The following is a 21,274-nucleotide window of genomic DNA, read 5'->3' as shown; positions in this document are numbered from 1 at the left end:
AAACCGAGTTGCATCATGTTACGCAAGCGTGAGACAACCTTTCGCATTGTGAATTAACTTTGAGTGACTGATTTGTTGTAGGTGAAATGTCTCACGAAAGGCAGAGTAAGTGTTTTTCTATTTGCAATAGGGAGTTCCTGCTACAGATAAGCTGTTCTCTCCTCTCAGAAGGTGGAGCTTCTGAGCTTTTATAACCCTGAGCCACACAAGTTCGGGGCTCGCTTGAGAAGAACTTCCACTTGTTCAGGACTTGCAGCAGGTTAGTATTCTAAGGTAAATGATTGCTTTGGAGAGTCATTGCTCAAGAGCAACACCCTGGACAGAGGAGTAGGGCAGGGACAATTTCCAAAGACCTCACCTCTGCCCAAAGGTTTTCTTCTTCTTACCCGCAGAGTACTAAAGGTTTGTGGGTTGGGGAGGGGGGGATACTGTAATCCTCAGAACAGAGACATTTCCCTTTGGACAGACCAAAGGCAGGAGCTGGGCAGTGGGCAGAGTTCTAAAAATAATATGGGGTTGGTCTTTGTTGCACCTCAGAGGAAAAAGAAATGTTGGGTAAGAATGGGAGAGAAATTAGATTCATTTAAAAAATAGTAACTCACCAAATTTCATTTCCCAAAAACATAGCTATCCCTTGAAATTTGACTGCAGTTCTCCAGCCAAACAATGTGCAAAAACACATATGGTGAGGTAAAATGTGCATATAAATGCATATATTATTGAAAGGAATGTAGAAAATGGGTGTGGTTATCCAGGGTTGAGGAGGGTGTAGATGCCACCCAATTGTCTTAGGGACTCCACTCTGGATTTGCTTAGAGTTTACTCCTTAGCCTTTTCTTCTTCCTAGGATATCCCACAAGGCAATGGAGGTTTAGGGTCAGAGGCTACCTCCTCCCAGATGGGTTACCTTCCCAGATTGATGAGCCCCACCTGCCCCTCACTTCCCTCTACAGCATGTGCAGAAACCGCCTTCTTGACCCTTGGACCCACTGTTGGTCTCATCCCTCAACCTTCCAGAGCCTGTCCTTGCATGGAAGGGAGGTCCCTAACTCACATGGGTTTGAGACCCACCAGCTATCCTTACCTGGTTGAGCCAGCCAGTCAAAGAGGTGGTGCTTCAGATGTGATTCATCACTACAAAGTCCCACCATCCCTGGCGGTTGGCCATGCTGGAAAGCTATGTGCCTGAGGAGATGAGAGGCAGCTGATGGCAATGGCAATGGTGCGAGTACGAGGGGGAAGTTACAATTTTGTGGCTCTGGGAACATGGAGCGTGGCTGTCCAAGAGGGGGTGATAGTCATAGATCATGGGTAGGCAAATTAAGGACCAGGGCCCGGATCCGGCCCAATTGCCTTCTAAATCCGGCCCACGGATGGTCTGGGAATCAGCATGTTTTTACATGAGTAGAATGTGTCCTTTTATTTAAAATGCACCTCTGGGTTTTTTGGGGGGCCTGCCTGGTGTTTTTACATGAGTAGAATGTGTGCTTTTATTTAAAATGCATCTCTGGGTTATTTGTGAGTGAGGTGCCTGCTTTATTTGTTAAAAAATAAACCAGAAGGCTTTAATATGAAATACTTCCTTGCTGTAAGCAATCACCAGAGCACCATTTTGAACAGTTGTCCTGGTTTCCCTATCAAACATGACCTCTCAATCTCTCTCTCTGTCTCTCATCATAACAGGAAAGCAAACACTTAGGAACATGGCTGGGAAACCTAAGCTTTACTACTTCAATGGAAGGGGCCGAATGGAAAGCATAAGGTGGCTCTTGGCTGCAGCAGGAGTCGAGGTTGGTTTGTCTTCTCTGAGAAAGCACCTTTCCCCCACCCCAAAAAAAGAATCAAGGGAACTGTTGTTTTTCCAGCATTCTTATATTTCAGGCAGTTTCCAAATTTGGGTCCAGCATTATCATTTGTGAGTGAGGTGCCTGCTTCAGGCGGGGGATTTTATCTATCCTGGAAGGGGCAGCTAATTGATGAGTTATCTTCATTCATTATTATTGTACTTTTGCTGCTGGGGGGGGGGGGAGAGATATGATTGTGTGGACAGGCGGAGTCACCCAAACCCTGGGCGACCCCCGTGTGGAATAACGACTCAAGACAACGGGCTATGGGATTAAAATTGGCCACAACTTTATTACGTTTCAGATGTGGGTAGACCTTGGCTCAGGCATTGGACGTTTATCCCTCTCAGTCCCCCGCCAGGAATCTGGGGAACATCAGGGTTATCCAGTGGGGGGGGGGGATGGGCTGGCTCTGGAGAACATATGTTCAAGCAGAGAGAGCCTGCCCCTGTTACGCCGCCGTCGCAAGGAAAGCAATGACAACCTCCAGGCGTACGGCCGAAGCCTCCCCTCAAACAACCCCTTTAACGGGGAACCCTGGTATCGCCGCCACAAAGAGAAGGGGGGCATGAGTCACTGCTGCACGCCCCCCCCCATTTAGGGAAGACAGACTAAAGGATTCCGCCCAAGGCCTGATACCACCAAAGTTGTGACGTTTTGCTATGGGAAAGGCAAACCTGCCAATGCAGGAGAATTCCTTTCCGGCCCTTTAACAGCAACCTTGACGCAGCAGCGCCCACATACCTGTGAAGAAAAGGTTAACCTGCAAAAGAAGTCTTAACTGATGGTGGGTAGGGTGGGAGAAGCTCAGGAGCCAACTGACAATTCCCAGGTAAGATCCTCCCCCTACTGTGTGGGCAGGTGGTCCCTTCCCCTACCTGGCCTGGTCACCTTGGCAACGCCTCCCCAGGTGGGATTGGGCAACTGGCTGAGGTAGGCGGAGATCTCCAGGTATCCCACCTGGGGAAGGCCAAGTCAAGCCTGTGCTAATGGTGCCACATAGGGTCCAGGGGGCTTCGCAAGGCCACGCAAAGGGCGCCCCCATTTAATGTGGGGAGCGGTTATTATGGGATTTACTGCTTCAAGTGCTAAAATGATATGACTAGCCTGTAGTACTTGATTTGTGCATGGGAAACATTTGTTGTTTTGTCCCAGACAGAGATAATTATTTGGTGGGCTGGCCCGGAATTCGGCTGTGAAAGGGGAGTTTTCATCAAATTTTGAAAACTTGTGTCATTTTTGGAGCCTGAAATTATTTCATGAGACCCTTGAAATATTCTGCCTCTTTTATTTTTTAGTTTGAAGAGCAATTAATTGAGACAAAAGAATATCTAGAAAAATTAAAGCATGGTGAGTATGTTATCTGAATATCAGTGGGACTGTCTTCCAGTACAGTAAAGCCTTATAGTCTTAATAGCAGGGGTTTTCAAAGTGGACTTGTTTCTCCAGTTCTGCATTATGCACACTTTCAGGCAGGAATATGTGTCAATACACAGTTGTGACTTGGTTATATTGCATTTTTCTCTCTTCTTTGAAAGAAAAGAGAGTTATCCAGATACCCACAACACATACCACTCAACTCTGCATTGTGCAGAATGGTTTGCTTGTTTTTTAGCTGGGGATCAGAAGTAGCTTAAATAACATACAAAACTAGTTTCCAATGTGTGATTGCTGTACTAATTTAACACATGTTCTGCAAAAGGGTTTTGAGGGGAAAGCAGAGGCAAACATGATTATCGCAAAGGCACAATGTAAAAGTAAATCTCAAAATCAAAGCATGGCTTGTGAGATGCTCCTGAAAATTTACTTTCCATAGTAATTACCTGGGAGGATGGACTGATTTTTCATCTTCCTTTCACAAGGTGGAGACCTGCTCTTTCAGCAAGTGCCCATGGTGGAAATGGATGGGATGAAGATGGTGCAGAGCCGAGCTATTCTCAACTACATTGCCGCCAAATATAATCTCTCCGGGAAGGACGTGAAGCAGAGAGCATGGTACTGTAACATTCCTCTAAGTTTGGTTACTAAATGCATACTTTGGTTTGCTGTACATGATATAACATCATCTCTGGTCTGTCATATGATCTACTGATGAGTTATGAGTCAGCATGTTTCATCTCTACTGTCAGATTGGGCAAGAAAGGGTCCAATATGAGGTAATTTGACCTCTCATTCCCAGCAAAGTTCATGTGGACTGGTTCATTTGAAATCAATGAATTTTCATGTAATCCCAATAGGAGATTGGGAGGTCATTGTCCCTTCCCAATGTTTTTTTTTGGGGGGGGGGGTTCTTGCAAATGTATAAAATTGATTTTTGATATAAGGCTTTCTTTATAAAAGGTCTAACTGGTGAAGATCACTATACTGGCAAGCAAATTATAGGGGCTTTTGTTGCATAGAGAGGGGCTCTTTCCAGGGAAAATGCCCTTTCTCCAACATACAGAATCATTGTACTTGTTTTTCTGCTGGGTCATCACACATTTTTGCCCGTGACACTACCACCCAATTCCTCCACAAAGTTTTGGCTCTGCATTATCAGAATTAGTACTATTGCTGCTGCTGCTACCACTACTGTTTTTCTTATTATTACCTGAGTATGAGAGAAGGAAACACTTTCTCTTTCAAATAGGATTGATATGTATTGCGAAGGTGCTATGGATCTGAATGAATTGATAATGATGCTTCCCTTCAAGCCAGCTGACAGCAAGGAGAAGGAGTTTGCAAATGTTATTGAAAAAGCCACCACCAGATACTTCCCAGTCTTTGAAAAGGTATGGGGCGAAGGAAACTTACAAACCTTTTAACAGAACGAAGTCACCTATGCTCAGCTGGAGTTGGCAGCTGGTAATGTTGATAGGACTGCTTGGCTCATCAGAAATCATTTCCTTATTGCTTGTATTTTCCAAGCTTCTGAGCTAAAAGTAAAAAAAGTAAAACAAAAAATAAGCTGTGTGAGAGAAGATCAGGAATCACACACAGTGTTCGTTTACCATGTGAACTCTGATCTCAGAATCTGCCCTGCCGCATTGAAACATGACAAGCAGTGGTTTGGGAAGAGGGTATGTAATGATCAAGCTTCTCTTTCTTAGCCAGCAGTTTGTTAGAAGACATGAATCAGAACTGATACAAATACTCTCGATCTCCTGATACAATATAATCTGGGCGCGTGGTATTCAAAAGTGGTTCAGATATAGATTCTCCATTTTGTGTATGTACCTGAAGTACTCTTCAAACATTTCCTGCTCTATAGGTCCTCAAAGATCATGGACAAAATTACCTGGTAGGAAATCAGCTCAGCAGAGCAGATATTCAATTGCTTGAAACCATTTTAATGGCAGAAGAGCTGAAGGCTGATATTCTCTCCAAATTCCCTCTTTTAAAGGTAAGCATACTTACTGAAGCATAAGCAAAGTTCTAGCATGGCACTTTTATTCTTTACATATCTAAAACACCATTGTCTCTGGATTTCTATTGCACAAAGTCTAAATCACACACAGGAGGCCCACATTCATGGATAAGCCTTCTGTGAATTAAATGTAGACACAAACAGGTAACCTACCTACGATTATAGACCTGCAATGGAGCTCGAATGTAGATCTCCCTTTCCAAAGGTGCTTACCTGAAATAATTGGGTTTAGCGTATGTACAAAGTCTGGGTACATATAAAGTTTATCACTTGTAGTTTAATTATTGACTATGAAATCATAGTAACTGGTAAGCGGCAAATGATTATTTGAGGATGCCACCATTTCTCCTTTTCTCTTCTAAAATATTTTGCGCTCTCTCTCTTAGGCCTTTAAAGAGAGAATAAGCAACATCCCGACAGTGAAGAAATTTCTGCAGCCTGGTAGTCCAAGAAAACCACCAGCAGATGAAAAGGCTATTGAAAAGGCAATGAAAATTTTCGCCTGAATCATGGCTGAGGATCACAGATGATGCACTATTGTATTCACAGGCAATGGGCAAAAACTGAAATGGGGCCACAATGGCATAGTGTAAATCCACAAAGCTACAGTAGGAAGCAAAATAACTAACAGAACAAAAGGAAGTAGTGATAATACTGTGCTGCACTACACTAAAATGAAATAAAGCATTCTACAACTTTTGTATTCTGGTTGTTTTAGTTCCAGTATGACGTCATTTACATTAATCTTAAACAGCAGGGGAGCTCATAAGCAGCCTTGTCATACTTTTTGTTGTTGTTGGAATTGGAATTGACTGGATGCCAGGGTGTGGCACCCAACCTCCCATTGTGAGCAGAGGAGAGGTGCCAAGAGCCTCCCTCTGTGAGCAAGCAGAGTGCTGAGTGATGTAGGTGCCATTTTTTTATAAAGGAAAAGGAACCCTGGATGGTTAAGTCCAGTCGAAGGTGCCTGTGGGGTGCGGCGCTCATTTCACTCCAGGTTGAGGGAGACAACTTTCTGCAGACAACTTTCCAGGTCATGACTAAACCTACTCTCACTCTCACACACATTTCAAAGTATAATATCCTAATAAGTGTAAATAAATGACACTCTATGTTTTAGTTCCAAAGTTTTAACCACAACTTTTCATGATTTATCCTACCAAACACTGCTGTAAGATCTACAAAGGTTGTATATAGGTCTTAGGCCCTTTACCATATTTCTTAATCAGATGGTTTAAGACGTAACATTGGTTTATATATTTAGCTAAGTGTGCATTTATGCTTATTTATTCTATGATTGAGACCTTAAAATTCTTGTAACAACCCCCCATTGGGGGCAATAATTTAACTAAAATTGTTGCCCCACTAAACAACCTGATGTCCACTCTTCCCAAATGTTGGAACGGGATGTGTTTATGTAACCCTGAGGAAACCTGCTTGTCTGGTCTCTAAAGGCTATTCACAAGTGTAGCAGTGAACATAGCTGGACACAGGATTCTGTATCATATAAAACAACACCATCTTGTTTTGTTCTATTCTTAAAATACTGGTGGCCTTCTAACACTTTGAGAGAAGCCTTCTCTCCCTTTTCACTTTTAAAATGAGGGTCTATGCTTTACATTAAGCAGGAAGGTCCATTTAAAATGAAATATGATCAAGGTAATCATACACCACACCAAATGAATGAAATGAAATGAAAGCAGAATTTCTTCCATGAAGAAAACACTGTATATTTCCCAGACAATGGGTTAGTATAAAGTATAGTATAAACAGTATAAAGTTTACCTGGCGCCTTCACCTTTAGGCGCCAGGCAAAAACGTTCTTTTTTAACCGTTAAGGCATGGAAAATCCACTTCCGTTGTCCCGCTGATAATTCCCATACTGCAGGTATATAGTTCAATAAAATATTATCCGCTGAAAGATTTAACTTTTTCTGCAGAGTCATACAGTTACACAGTCCAACACTTTCTCCCAAACTTGTTAAGGAAAGAGCACTGTGCAAACGTGTTTCCGAGAGACATATTTCAGAAAGCCAGAAATGATATGATTTAGCCACAAGAGGGTGGCCGCAGAGTGTATTGTCGATTAAATGCTTTGGAAGTATTATTCCGCCAGGTTTCACTGGCCCAAGCCTGCGCGGGAAATTTTGGATTTCCGCCTAAGGTCAGCAGCACAGACTTACAATAGCAATAATGATAGACTGATAACTCCATTGCTTGAAGATGAGATAGCCTGGTTCTTAGATGCCAGGATCTTAGCTTGCATAGCTCAGTCGGTAGAGCATAAGACTCTCAAGTTCGTGTGTTTGAGCGCCACGTCGGGTGAAAAGGAGGTTGGACTAGATGACCCTCGTGGTCCCTTCTATGTCTCACACACCCTGACAAAGTTAGCTGCTGCCTGCCCACAGGGAACAATGTGTAAAGTTCCAAATTTTACAAAGTGAAACAGTGTACAGTTTGCCTGGCGCCTTCATTATACACCTTTAGGCGCCAGGCAAAAACGTTCCTTTTTAACCAGGTCCTTGGTTGATTTGATTGACATCCTATGCCCTTTTAGAATCTGGTTCCTTTTTTGGGGGCTGTTATTGGGTTGTTGTTTTTATTTTGATTATATATATAGTGGTTTTATATTTTGATTTTGTTCTGTGAACCGCCCTGAGACCTCCGGGTATAGGGTGGTATACAAATTTAATCAATCAGTCAATCAATCAATCAATCAATCAATCAATCAATCCCCAGCCTTGTCACTGAAAGATCTCCAAGTGACTTACAGAATATATAAAAATATACACACTGCTGGTGCCCTGCTTCTTGCACCCCCCCATGCAAAACGACTTGTTTCAATTATCCAAAAGAAGTGATTTCAAAAATGATAACATTATCCAAAATATAAAAGTAAAATATTATCAGAAATTTAGAAAATATAACAAAAACAGGGCTTCTCTCCCCCCCCCCCGGGGGGGGAACTCAACCGTCACCTTTAGTGTAACAACTTCATGGGCGTGTACCAGCACCGTTTTTTCTTTCCTAGAAGAAAAAAAAAAGCACCGACCAAAAAACTAATATGTATAAAACTTGTCTTTGCGCGTGGACGCCAAGCGAAGAAGCCTAGCGAGGGCATTCCCATGCGACGACCCGCCAGCTAGCCCGCACGTGCACCTCTTTTAGTTTTTGTATGTCTAGGGTTATAGCGAGGGGCGTGTCCGCCGCGAGCAGAAGGCAACATGCCGGCTGGGAGGCAGCGGGTCTTGGAAGCCTCCGCGGGGAACGGAGGCAGCGGCGGCCAATGGGTGATCGTTGCGCCAGGTAAAGAACTCCTTGCAAAGAGGCGCGGGGCGAGGGCTGCTGCAGCTGTGAAAGGATGGGCTCTTTTTTGGGGTGGGGGGTGGAATCTCTTTTCATTTGAATGGATGGATCTTCCCTCCCTTGTCCTGAAGTTAAGTTGCCCTCTTGGGGCAACGCGTGTCTGTGCGCGCGCGTGTATGTATGTATGTGTGTATCCCCCTAAAAGGCATTTCTGGAGGATCTGATCAGTGCCAACGGAACAGAAAACATCTCGGCGAGAATTTGCAGAAACGAAACTGGAAGTCACTTCCTGGAGCACTTGGTGCTTTATTTTAAAAAAACGGGGAGGTGGTGGAGCCTGCTAGCAAGATAATGAAAATATGATCGCTTTTTTAAATGAGTTGTGGCCGATAAAGGCCTCGATCCAAAGAGCTGCTCTGACCAGTTACACGTGTCCAAGGGGGTCTGGACTTTTTTTCCTCAGTTTACTGCTGTGCTACGTTGGGACAGCTACTATATGGCCCCAGAGGATTTGCTGTTTAGAGCTGGTGTGTGTTTGTGTGTGTGTGTGTGTGTGTGTGTGTGGAAAGAGCATAAATATATATACTAAGGGCATCCCTTGGGAGAAAAGCAATGACAAAACCTAGACAGCATCTTAAAAAGTAGAGACATCACCTTGCCAACAAAGGTCCATATAGTTAAAGCCATGGTTTTCCCAGTAGTGATGTATGGAAGTGAAAGCTGGACCATAAAGAAGGCTGATCGCCGAAGAATTGATGCTTTTGAATTATGGTGCTGGAGGAGACTCTTGAGAGTCCCATGGACTGCAAGAAGATCAAACCTCTCCATTCTTAAGGAAATCAGCCCTGAGTGCTCACTGGAAGGACAGATCCTGAAGCTGAGGCTCCAATACTTTGGCCACCTCGTGAGAAGAGAAGACTCCCTGGAAAAGACCCTGATGTTGGGAAAGATGGAGGGCACAAGGAGAAGGGGATGACAGAGGACAAGGTGGTTGGGCAGTGTTCTCGAAGCTACCAGCATGAGTTTGACCAAACTGCGGGAGGCAGTGGAAGACAGGAGTGCCTGGCATGCTCTGGTCCATGGGGTCACGAAGAGTTGGACACGACTAAACAACTAAACAACAACAAGGGCATCCCTAAGGTCTTGCTCTAGCATCTCATTGGATCACAGCCATAATCATACCGGTTTGTCTTTCTGTGGCGGTTGCAGTCATGAGTGGGAATTCATGATAAAGCCAGTTCTTTGAATGCAACGGTTGAGACCACTATTAAAATGCTGCCGTATTTGTACTGACTTCTGTGACATGCAGACATTGCAGATTTAAAAAACAACAGGGTTTGCCAATATTTGCAATGGGTGGAGAAGATAGATCAGAGAGGACCTTCTCACAGTTGTGCCCTTCTGTCTGGCACACAAATGCACGTGCATGCATGTCAACTTGTGTGAGTGTGCACACACACACAACCATCTCACACAAAGTGTGGGAGGATGAGACACAGGAAGCAAGGGTTTCCTCTTTCTGCCTTCTCCTGTCACTCAAGTTTCCATGTCCTCCTGATCTTCTTCTCAATCTGACCTCTTTCTCCTCCATTTCATCTGCCTCTGAGATGGGATTCTGACCATCTACACATGGCCTGGTGTAGCCAGGATTTATTTTAGGAGGGGCAGGCTTTATGTTGGGGGGGGGGCAGAACCAAGTTATCTGCAATGCAATTGGTCAGTTAGTTAAGTATTTTTATTTATTTACTTGATGGGGGGGGGAAAGCTGCCCCCCTGCCCTCCTGGCTACGCCCATGAGTCTTTAACATATCAAACTGCAGGAGTGGGAGCCTGCCAGTTAAGACTGTTATCCCATGTGGCAAAACAAACACTCAAATCCCCACAAGGAAAGATCTAGCACATCAGGGAAAGATGTTGTGGTCCAACATGTTTCCTGTTGGTGTGAAGTTTCTTTTATGTCAGGTGACATTCAAGCCCACGCAGTATTTAGCCCACATCACAACTCTTATTGCTATGTTTTGTTGCGTGTGTAGACTAGGCCTACAACTGTGGGCGATGAGGGCTGCTCCCCTGTCCTGCTTTTTGACTCTTTTCTCTTCATGTTGGCTGTTGCTGTGCTTTGCACTGCTCTCTCTTTTCTCCTCCTTTCTTCTGCTTTGCCTTCCAGCTTCAGAAAGCATAGAGAGAGCAATGGCTCTGCCTGGCTGTGTTTTCAGGTAAAATTAGGATGAGTAGCATGAAATGTTGTGGCAGCTCAAACATACCCTCTCCATTCCTATGAGCGATGATGATGTCGACTTGGTGAATCTGAGTGCACAGCTTCTAGATTGCAACCCTGTTTAATAGAAGTCTGTACAATGGTACCTCAGGTTACATACGCTTCAGGTTACAGACTCCGCTAACCCAGAAATATTACCTCAGGTTAAGAACTTTGCTTCAGGATGAGAACAGAAATCATGCTCTGGTGGCGCGGCAGCAGCAGGAGGCCCCATTAGCTAAAGTGGTGCTTCAGCTTAAGAACAATTAAGTTAAGTACGGACCTCTGGAACAAATTAAGTACTTAACCTGAGGTACCACTGCATTCAGAAGATAGGGGCTTACCTGATCTCCTGGGGGCAATTCTTACTCTCCACAGGTAACAAGGGAAGCCTCAACCATATTTACAGTAATAGTAGTTAGATGTGAATATTTTTAAATATATGAAGGGTTTATCTCACTTTGGAATTTCACTTTTTTCAGAATCTGCTACTAATCTGCCAAAGAAGCCGGGCTCTGAGCCTTTATTTACAAAACTGCGCAATCCAAGTACAGGCAAGTCTGAAATTGTAATTCTTCCCTTACCTTCAAATTTGAATTACAGTTGTACCTTGGTTCTGGAACCGAGGGTCTGTGACCCGAATGTTTTGGCTCCCGAACACTGCAAACCTAGAAGTGAGTATTCTGGTTTGCGAACGCTTTTTGGAAGCTGAATGTCCAACGTGGCTTCTGCAGCTTCCGATTGAGTGCAGGAAGCTCCTGCAGCCAATCAGAAGCTGCGCCTTGGTTTTTGAATGTTTCCTGAAGTCGAACGGACTTCCGGAACGGATTCTGTTCGAGAACCAAGGTACCACTGTATTTCCTTTGTAGGCTGAAGCTTTAAAATGATGTGTTAAAAAAGAATAGGGCTTTTTGTCTATTCAGTAAATGTTTTCTGTAAGATTATGTCTGTATGTTTCTGTATGTTGTGAATTATGTTTTGATGTAAAATACATGGGTTTGGGGGGGGCTGAGTTAAGCTGCCAGCTGTTCCTCTGTCCCAGAGCTAATAAAACAATGGCTACATCCAAGGGATATTGTTGTTGACATCCGTCTGTCTCGAGAGACAATAGAGTGTGCCTCTGGGGGTGAATTCAAACCACTGTGTTAGCAGCACCACAAGCCTGGGCAATGTGTATGGAAGTCCTGGGCTGCCCAGATCCATGTCAGATTTCTTTGAAATTAATTCCCAAGGGTCAAAAGGACTGGGATATGTTGATCTCACATGATATCTGTAATAGATTTAGTTCAGACATCATGCCAAACTATAGTTAATACAGGGACACAGGTGGCGCTGTGGGTTAAACCACAGAGCCTAGGCTTGCCGATCAGAAGGTCGGCAGTTCGAATCTCCGTGATGGGGTGAGCGCCCCGTTGCTTGGTCCCTGCTCCTGCCAACCTAGCAGTTCGAAAGCATGAAGTGCAAGTAGACAAATAGGTAGCACTCCGGCGTAAACGGCGTTTCCGTGCGCTGCTCTGGTTCGCCAGAAGCGGTTTAGTCATGCTGGCCACATGACCTGGAAGCTGTCTGTGGACAAACGCCAGCTCCCTCAGCCTATAGAGCAAGATGAGCACCGCAACCCCAGAGTCGTCCGCGACTGGACTTAAGGGTCAGGACTACCTTTACCTTTATGAGCTGCCTGCTCGTGCACGCAGCTTGAGTCTTCCTTCTCTCTTCCTTTCCTGGAGCAAGGAAACAAACCACAGAGTTGGCTGGCTTGACATTCTGTCCAAACCAGTATTTGTGTTCCAACTCCCCGCCCTGAAACAAACCACAGTTGGGGAGCCAAAGCTTATTGCTTCTCTCTACATTTAGCATTACATCCAGATGTGATCCCTGCCAAACGATAGTTAAGCTTCCTAAACCATGGGTCGGCACAGGAGTTGTCAACCATTTTAGACCCATGGGCACATTTGCAAACCAGGGAAACAATGGTGACCCCCCCCCCCCACTTCACCCATTCATGAACAGCAGCCAATCGTTAGCTGCAATATAATGCTTCTTTGCAGTCTAAGGGGACTCTGTGGGTACCTGGGATACTCTGTGGGTGCATGAGTTGGCAATCCTTAGTTTCAGTGTGATGCTTAAACTTTTCTGTTTGTCTGAGTTTCTTTTGCACTTAAGGTTTGCATATACTCCGGCATTCCTCTGAGAGTTTACTTTCTTCTTTTGATTGGGGGTGCCTATTGGCAGCTTCAGAAATCCGAAACCAATATCTGTGTCGTCGTCGTTTTAACAGGACAAGCAGCCCTTTACTTGTTTGGAAGCGATGGCCGTCAGGTGTTTGAAGTGAAAGCTTTTCATGAAGACTACCGGTCGTGGTTTATAGGCGAAGCTGTTCAACATGGTGAGCAGTGTCCTCTTTCTCCATTTGCAGCCTGATCTTCAAGCAGCGATTCCTCGTGATTTTAGGCATACACAGATTCCTGAGCTACTGCGGCTTAGTTTATCCTCATTTACATGTAACGACCTGGGCGAAGCTTTATGCTTCCATTGCCCTCAGTTCAGATCTGTATAAGACTATACACAGGAACATAGGACTTGTCTTACACCAAGTCAGACCTCCTGGCTCAAAATTGTCTACATGGATTTGCTCCTGGATAAAGAAATACGTTTGAGCACCCAAAATCAAATACAGAAATATTTTATTTGGGGTATAGTACCTTTTTCTTTACTCAGGGGAAGATTGTCTTTATCAAGGGAAATTACTATTATAATTATTTATCTATTGTCACAATGATGCTTTTTTATATACTTTTAGATGGACGGCTATTATTTGCTACACCAGTGGATCCCTTATTTCTTTTGTTGTTTTACCTTACCAAGGCAGAGAAAGAGGTAGGTAACTAGAATTTTTTAAGGATGACATTATATTGCTTTTCTTCCCAAACAACTGTAAATGAATGCTCTAAAGTAGGTGTTCAAGTGTTGTAGTCAGTAGACTCCGCTACATATTATAATGTATTTGGGCACTACCTGGTTAGGTTGTCATGGCTGTCGCTTGAAATGATTAAATTATGTAGAAAACAACTCCTGTAGGGCTTCAAGCCAAACTGGAACATGTATTGTGAGGAAGAAAGATTGGCTATTCCATAGTTCTGTCCGTAAATCTTTCTAGTGAAAGAGAGAGTACAAAATCTTGTTGCCTTTTGGTCTGCTAATTCTGTTGGTGCATTTTCACTTGCAGAACTTGTATTTATCCTTCACAACAAAGAGTCACTAGGAGTTTTAAATACTGGCTTTTTTTTTTTAAAAAAACCCACTTTATTTAAAGACCCTTCATTAAAGAATTCTGTTGCCTTTTTCATCAGTCCGAAATAACTGTTAATGCTTCGTTGTTCTTTAATTTATTAGCAGCTTTTGGTAGTACCTGTCAGCCATCCATCTCTAGCTGAAATTACCTGGCCACAAAAAAAAAAAAAAAAATTCTGGCAAAATATTTTTGAATCACTTTGATCCATTCACCATTTTGATTTATCTTCCCTTTTTCCAGCAGGGAAAGTTTCAGCCTTTGGATCAGTTCCTGGTAGACGAAGAGTTCTCTTCCTGTGCAATGTTGCTAAATTGCAAGAACGTTTCGCAATCCGTTCACCACCTAGCAGATGAAAAAGGTACAAGATCTGACAAATAAAATGAGCAAGCAGCATTTGATACAGGTTTTACAGTCCTTTGTCAGTTCATGCTGTTAGGCCAGTGAAGGTTTGTCACAGTCAGCCTTCCCAGGGCTTCACAAGCCATACATGCAGAAATAACTCCCAGTGAACCATGTCAAACTATAGAGGGTCTGTATGAGAGAGGCCACTGAACGCAAAGTATTCACACTTTCATGACAGTTTCTGCAATTGTGAGTGCCAGGAATGTAAGCTGAAACTCTTGAGTGTATTCAACATGCCCAAGTTGTAGAGGGAGGGACTGTAGCTTGATTAGTAGTAGAGTACATTTTTTGCATGCACATGGTCCCCGGTTCAGTCCTTGACATCTGTAGGTAAGACTGGAAGAGAGCCCTCTCTGAAGCACAGGAGAGCCCTGCCAGTTAATGAGCAAAATAGACCAATGTTTATAAGGTTGAGTGTGTGTGTGTGTTTCACTGGTAACCTTGTATGTGTGTGTGTGTGTGTGTGTATGTGTGTGTATGCACAGTGCTTTTTTTCTATGGGTACACAGGGGTACGCATACCCCTAAACATTTTGTGAATCTAACGGGAGAAGAAACAAATTTTTTTTAATAAAAAAATTAGCTTCTTCTCTAGCACTGAGAATCATCAGTTCCATTGCTACCTCTGATGACGGCCTCATTTCCTGGCATGGTGTTTCCTGAATCTCAGATGGAAGTGAGCGTTTAATGTGTGAAGTAGGAGTTGGAATCTAGCATGGTGATTGGTTGGTTTCGTTGTATTTACTGTATTTATTTACCCCAATTTGGATTATAAAATGGTGATTTTCTTGAGTCAAAATGAGAGTACCCGTGAACAATTTTTTAAAGAAAAAAAGCACTGTATATGTGTGTGTGTGTGTGTGTGTGTGTGTTTATAAATGTGTTCACTGGTAACCTTGTACGGATGCTGAAATAGCATATCTACTGCAATGTCTTATTTCATGTCAGAGCGGTATATAAATTCAACAAACAAATAAATAAATGTCATGAAAGTACAAACCTAAATACGAGGTGACTCTTTTTGTCTCAGAAATAGGTGGCAGAAAATTTTATAAATACAGCGAGGAGAAAGCACTGAAGTGGCTGAAGAAGAAGGTATCTTTACGTTAAAAGAGTTTCTTTTCTATTGTGATGAATTCTGAATATTACATGTTGCCTTGCACAAAAGCAAGGGACTATAGTTAAAACTGAAAACGTGTAACAGTGCCATGAGGATGCAGCCGATTTCTAAGGACTTTCTTCTTCTTTACCTGCACAATTGGATGCCTTAGTTACACCAGACCAGAAGGAACCTTCCCAGTAAGTGTCCCATGTTCCTATGTAATTTCTGGGACGGATTAGATATCAGTAGTTATCAGTAATTTCCTGCAGATTATCCCAAACTCCACCTCCACCCACCTCCACTTTGTGACTGGCTCAACCCTTGGGCAGCCATTTTGTGACTGGTGGACTTCCGTAATTTTCAGCCAAGTCATGTGGAACCATGGGGGTGCAAACTTTTGAGATCTGCCGCTTTAGTTAAGTACAGAAGGCATTGAGATTGTCGTAAAATAAAACAATGGAATACAGTGGTACCTCGGGTTACAAACACCTCGGGTTGCAAACACTTCAGGTTACAGACTCCGCTAACCCGGAAGTAGTACCTCAGGTTAAGAACTTTACCTCAGGATGAGAACAGAAATCCCGCAGCGGCGGGGGGAGACCCCATTAGCTAAAGTGGTACCTCAGGTTAAGAACGGTTTCAGGTTAAGAACGGACCTCCAGAACAAATTAAGTTCGTAAATCGAGGTACCACTGTACTGAAATTGCTGCTTGACTTTTGTTTCTGCCTCTGATGGGTGTGTATTCCTCCTTCCACTTTGTGCTCTCATGCTGCACTTGATTCAGCACTTAGAAAATATGACGCCCCTGAACTAAGTTTCACATTTGCTTTGCATAGTTACTTGTCTGAAAATAAAAAGGGGGGGGGCATTCAGATGTAATGCAGGATTTTCCCTCTCCTCTCCCCTTTCTCTTCACATTTTTTTGTGAGTGGCTTAAGCTGCATCCCACTTACTAATAGACTCATAGTTGGAAGGGATCCAAGGGTCATCTAGTCCAACCCCCTGCGATGCGGGAATCTCAGCTAAAAAATCCATGACAGACAGCCATCCAACCTCTGCTTAAAATCCCCACTTTTTCTGCTGTAGTTCTGCTAGCTTAGTTGTGATCACTCTACAAATGGAATACCTCAGTAGCCTTTGCTGACTGCAGTAGGAAAAAAGTTTGGTTAGGAAAACTTTTTAAAAGTGTATCAATAATTTGCTAAGTTTGTAGCTATTTTAACAGTAAATTGTATGCCCTAAATGCAGTCCCCTGTGATTTCCTCCTGAGCAGTTACATTTTACACTAACGGAAATGCCTCAGGAGTGCCACTTTTTTCTTGCACAATTCTCATTCATCCCATCAAAAGGGGGTTTATTTGGGCAACCGTAGAAGATTGTGACCCATGTCAGTGTGGTATCAGCTACAAATGTGTGCTAGATTTCAGTTCGTGGGTTCAGGGTTTTGCTTTGGTGGTACATTGCATGTACGCACAACGGCAGCGATGATAAGCCCTTCTGTTTTGTGACTTTTGTCAGGTCGACCAGACTGTCAAAGTGTTAAAAGACAATGACATACCTGTGGGTGGAAAGGTGCAGTCTGCTACATTTATCAGCGGCAAACGGAACACGGATGCCACTGAAGGTAAGGGGATTTAGGTCCCAAGTGAAATATAAAACATTTATGCTGGTAAGATTTGTACAGTACTTAATTTGTTCGCATACATGATTTTCTCTTGCAGTACAGTGGTACCTCGGTTTACATACGCTTCAGGTTACAGACTCCGCTAACCCAGAAATAGTGTTTCAGGTTAAGAATTTTGCTTCAGGATGAGAACAGAAATCGTGCTCTGGAGGTGCGGTGGCAGCAGGAGGCCCCATTAGCTAAAGTGGTGCTTCAGGTTAAGAACAGTTTCAGGTTAAAAATGGACCTTCGGAACAAATTAAGTTCTTAACCAGAGGTACCACTGTATTTACATTTTCCTTACTGTAAGAACTCCCATTTAACATCAGCACTTTCCCCTCCTTCACTTAGTTGCTTTTCCAGGCATTCTTTTCAGTTTCTCTTAACTTTTTTTTGTGTGTGGTGTTTTTATAGTCATCAGGTCACTCCTGCTAAACAGTACGACAGTGGCCACAATGCACCCATCTCCCTCCCCAAAACTAGTTGATGTTCCCAGCACTACTATCCTTTTGAGGCAAAACAGATAATAGTTGCTACATAACTTTATAGCCAGTTTTATGCCTTCAGGAGTATTCAGTTGGAAAGAGAAGAGAAGGTCAGACAGGGAGAAATAACCCATCTGGTTGCCTGGGCTTATAAAATCAATAGGGAACATTTGCATGGCCACCTGTGTGGTTTTCCATCCCTTTCCAATTTTATTTTTTCCCAAGACACACAACCAATACGAAGCTGACAACCACTGCTGCATTTTAATTATGAGTGACAGTCGGCACGTAAGCACTGCTGGCATGCTGCAAGCTGTCTATAGCATTCCGTTTAGGGCAGGTGTGAGAAGCCTTTGGCCCTCCCAACTGTTGCTGGACTGCAACTCCCATCAGCCCTAACCATTGGCCATGCTTGCTGAGGGTCAACGGTCCCCCACATCTGGTTTAGGCCAAAGGGTGTGTGAGACGCACTGATGGGAACACCACGAAACTAAAGGTGCGGATCACTCATCACAGATAGAAGTGGTAAACTTGGGGCAGTGTTAATTAGGAGACTGAGCATTCTAAAGGAGAGATGTTGTAATAATATATAGCATTTATTTTGTTTTTCTTTCAGAGGACTATATTCGCTATGCTCATGGTTTAATAACTGAATATATTTCTGAAGAGCTGAGTACTGTACTAGCTCAGTATTTGAGGTGAGTGTACAAGCTTTATGTTGTAAGGGATAACTTTGATGACAATGACTGATTCCCCCCCCCCCCCTTTAGCTCTTTATATACAGTGGTACCTCGGGTTACATACGCTTCAGGTTACCTACGCTTCAGGTTACCTACGCTTCAGGTTACAGACTCCGCTAAACCAGAAATAGTGCTTCAGGTTAAGAACTTTGCTTCAGGATGAGAACAGAAATCGTGCTCCGGCGGCAGCGAGAGGCCCCATTAGCTAAAGTGGTGCTTCAGGTTAAGAACTGTTTCAGGTTAAGAACGGACCTCCAGAACGAATTAAGTACTTAACCCGAGGTACACTGTATTAGGTGGAAAGGATCCATCTGTGTCTGCAATTTTCAGCCAGTTAATTTGGAACCCGGGGGCACAAACTTTGAGAATCACTGATTTAGTTCAGAAGGCATTGAGACTGTCATAAAATATTATAATGGAATACTGAAATTGCTGCTTTATTGCTGTTTCTGCCTTTGCTGGGTGTGTTTTTCTCTTTCCAATTTGTAAAGTACGTACACGTGCACTTGATTCAGCACTTAGAAAATATGGCGCCCGTGACTAAGTTTAACATTTGCTTTGCCTAGTTACTTGTCTGAAGAAGGGGAGGCTCAGGGGCCAATGTGGCCCTCCAGGTCTTATCCCAGGCCACACAGCCTTTCAAGACACACTCCTTCTCCCCAGGCCTCAGCACTAACAGGTCCTTCTTTACACCCCCACTAGAATATTTTTTGTACATATTACATTTTCTCCTAATGCTACTTTTAGGTTCTTAGTCTTCCTGCCCACTGCTTACATCATTTGATCATTCAGTTGCATCTGAATTAATATTTGTTGTCATTTGGCTTTGGCATTTTTGTTTCAGAACTGACACACAGGGAATACAACTTTGAAATAAAAGTAGAATTCTTATTTTTTTTGTGGTGCATGGCTGTTCTAGCCCAGAAGTTTTTATTAAAGTTTTCACAATGCAATCAAATTATATCTAGAACAAATGAAGTCAGAGAGAGAGGGAGAAACAGCAAAAGCAAAGAAGGGAAGGCAAAAAAAGAAAGAAAGGAGAGGATTGAAGATTAGGGTAAAACTCGAAAACAGGGCTATATATATATATATATATATATATATATATATTTTCCAGTTTTACCCTAATCTTCAATCCACATGCAAAAAGTGAGTATCCCCAGCTCCCACCTGGAAAGTTTTCCCTTTTCCCCAGGCTCCCACCCTGAAAAAACCCCACTCTTGCTTGTCTCCCACACAAATACTTCAAAATAAATAGATAAAATATTCTAGCTTGATAGTTCTAAAATTTGACTTCCTTAACCTCTTTTCTTTTTTGTTTTGCTTTCCAGGCTCCCACAGATTGCAAGTCCTCCGGCGGAGCCAGCATCCAAGGTAATGAATATTTAGATACTGCTGGATACATATCGTTTTCATGCAGTTATGCCCTGCGTTCCTTCCATCACGGAACTTGAGGGCAGTTTGCATGGGGTTTTCAGGCAGATCCCTGTTCAGGCATTGGCCAGACTCAGGTGAGCTTAGCCTCAGTGAGGTGGTTGCATCATGAGCCTTCAGACCATGGTCTGGAACCCTGGAGATGGTGAAAAAGAAATGCTATACCAGAGCAATCCTTAGAGGAGAGGAAGTCAAGTCTTGAAATACTTCTTTTCCCATTGATAACAAACTCCCCACCCCATTGATAACTGGGCTTTTTTAAAGCATTGAGCTGAAAGCATGAAACAGTGTCACAGTGTTCGGCAAGATGTAAGAAGAATGTGCAATTATTTTTAATCACAAATCAAATGAGGAAGACCTTTCAAACTGTCTGGTACATAGAGTATATGTTGGAAATGAAGTGCTACAATTATGCCTATGGTTTTCAAAGCAGGAGTTATACGGATGCATGCATGATAAGAAAATACACTTGTGTCTTTTGTATTAATGTCCTTGGCCTCTCACTTCCCCAGGTCCATACTACTTCCACTTTTCAGATCTCTGCTTCCTCTGCTCATAGTCTTCTTCCTTTATCCAACCATTCTCACTTAGCATTTTCCCCACCTTTGCTTGCATGTTCTGCAATCGGCTTTCCCACTTAATCTAGGGGACAGGCGATACTGCTTTGGATAACTTTATCACAATTGCTCACATTAAGCCTGAACGTTTTTTGTTTACGCTGAAGATCAGTGTATGCAATACACTGTGATTTTTATGGAGCAAATCCTCACTCTAACATTGCAGAAAAGGAAATTATCAGATGCGCCAGTGGAAGCAGAAGAAGATTACACCAAGTTTAATACTAGTGATCTGAAAAGCAAAAAGGTGAGTTGTATATTGCTTTTCCGACTAGCTTTTTGACTGGCAGCCTCATTTTCTTGTAGGATGCTACTTTTCTCAGGAGAAAGTAGAATACATATTCTAAGCATGTACAGTACATTCTATCCAGTGCTATTTTTCCAGAAAAAGGGGTGCCAGAACTCACCATGAACACCTCCCTCATTCTCTTAGAATGGCAATGGCATCCACCTGAGAGGTACCGGAATTGAGTTCCAGGAAGTTCTGGCTGGAAAAACCTCCTAATTCTATATGTGAGGAAAAAACCCATTAAGTTTTAGAATAGTATATTCTAACTAGTTCAAGAAATGGTGAAAATATTGGTGGCGGGAATTTAAAAGGCTTTCATGGCTATCTAGGACTAAAGAACTAGTAAAGCTTTTAATAAATCTGCTACAGCAGTATCCTGGAATGTTGAATCCATTCCCTGAGTTCCTCCACCCACAGTGGGCCACTTTAAGCAAGGG

The 21,274-nt window shown here is 43.1% G+C and overlaps 2 protein-coding genes across 5 annotated transcripts in view; both read left to right on the top strand.

Annotated features, from left to right (window-relative positions):
* The first annotated feature begins 119 nt into the window (after positions 1-119).
* On the top strand, positions 120-5,949 carry LOC114593724 (glutathione S-transferase-like). Of its 2 annotated transcripts, none has more exons than XM_077926398.1 (7): positions 120-259; positions 1,684-1,790; positions 3,143-3,194; positions 3,707-3,839; positions 4,474-4,615; positions 5,095-5,226; positions 5,637-5,949. In XM_077926398.1, the coding sequence occupies exons 2-7, from the start codon at positions 1,704-1,706 to the stop codon at positions 5,754-5,756; spliced, it is 666 nt and encodes a 221-aa protein (XP_077782524.1). In that variant the 5' UTR covers positions 120-259; positions 1,684-1,703; the 3' UTR covers positions 5,757-5,949. The 2 variants fall into 2 exon arrangements, with proteins under 2 accessions (XP_077782524.1, XP_077782525.1); XM_077926399.1 differs by having other exon boundaries at positions 250-273.
* Positions 5,950-8,421: 2,472 nt separating this feature from the next.
* LOC114593725 (ribonuclease H2 subunit B) overlaps positions 8,422-21,274 on the top strand; it is a 19,009-nt gene continuing 6,156 nt past the window's right edge. Inside the window, exons 1-10 of one of the 3 annotated variants that reach the window (XM_077926395.1) lie at positions 8,423-8,556; positions 11,296-11,367; positions 13,092-13,199; positions 13,614-13,690; positions 14,349-14,463; positions 15,537-15,601; positions 17,128-17,233; positions 18,374-18,455; positions 19,829-19,871; positions 20,715-20,795. In XM_077926395.1, the coding sequence (XP_077782521.1) occupies positions 8,475-8,556; positions 11,296-11,367; positions 13,092-13,199; positions 13,614-13,690; positions 14,349-14,463; positions 15,537-15,601; positions 17,128-17,233; positions 18,374-18,455; positions 19,829-19,871; positions 20,715-20,795 (831 nt within the window). In that variant the 5' untranslated portion in view covers positions 8,423-8,474. Of the gene's footprint in view, positions 8,557-11,295; positions 11,368-13,091; positions 13,200-13,613; positions 13,691-14,345; positions 14,464-15,536; positions 15,602-17,127; positions 17,234-18,373; positions 18,456-19,828; positions 19,872-20,714; positions 20,796-21,274 lie in introns of all 3 variants that reach the window. The other 2 variants (XM_077926394.1, XM_077926396.1) reach the window with 2 other exon arrangements.

Source organism: Podarcis muralis, chromosome 3, assembly GCF_964188315.1.
Source record: "Podarcis muralis chromosome 3, rPodMur119.hap1.1, whole genome shotgun sequence".
Lineage (NCBI taxonomy): Eukaryota > Metazoa > Chordata > Lepidosauria > Squamata > Lacertidae > Podarcis > Podarcis muralis.
The sequence above is the reverse complement of the archived record's forward strand: the minus strand, read 5'-3'. Positions and strand labels throughout refer to the sequence as shown.

What these genes read in the sequence shown, in the direction of transcription:
- LOC114593724 (XM_077926398.1), top strand. Translation starts at nt 1,704, where the DNA reads ATGGCTGGGAAACCTAAGCTTTACTACTTCAATGGAAGGGGCCGAATG. An exon ending in GACGTGAAGCAGAGAGCATG is followed by an intron (nt 3,840 to 4,473) that starts GTACTGTAACAT and finishes TCTTTCAAATAG; the next exon opens with GATTGATATGTATTGCGAAG. An exon ending in ACTTCCCAGTCTTTGAAAAG is followed by an intron (nt 4,616 to 5,094) that starts GTATGGGGCGAA and finishes CCTGCTCTATAG; the next exon opens with GTCCTCAAAGATCATGGACA.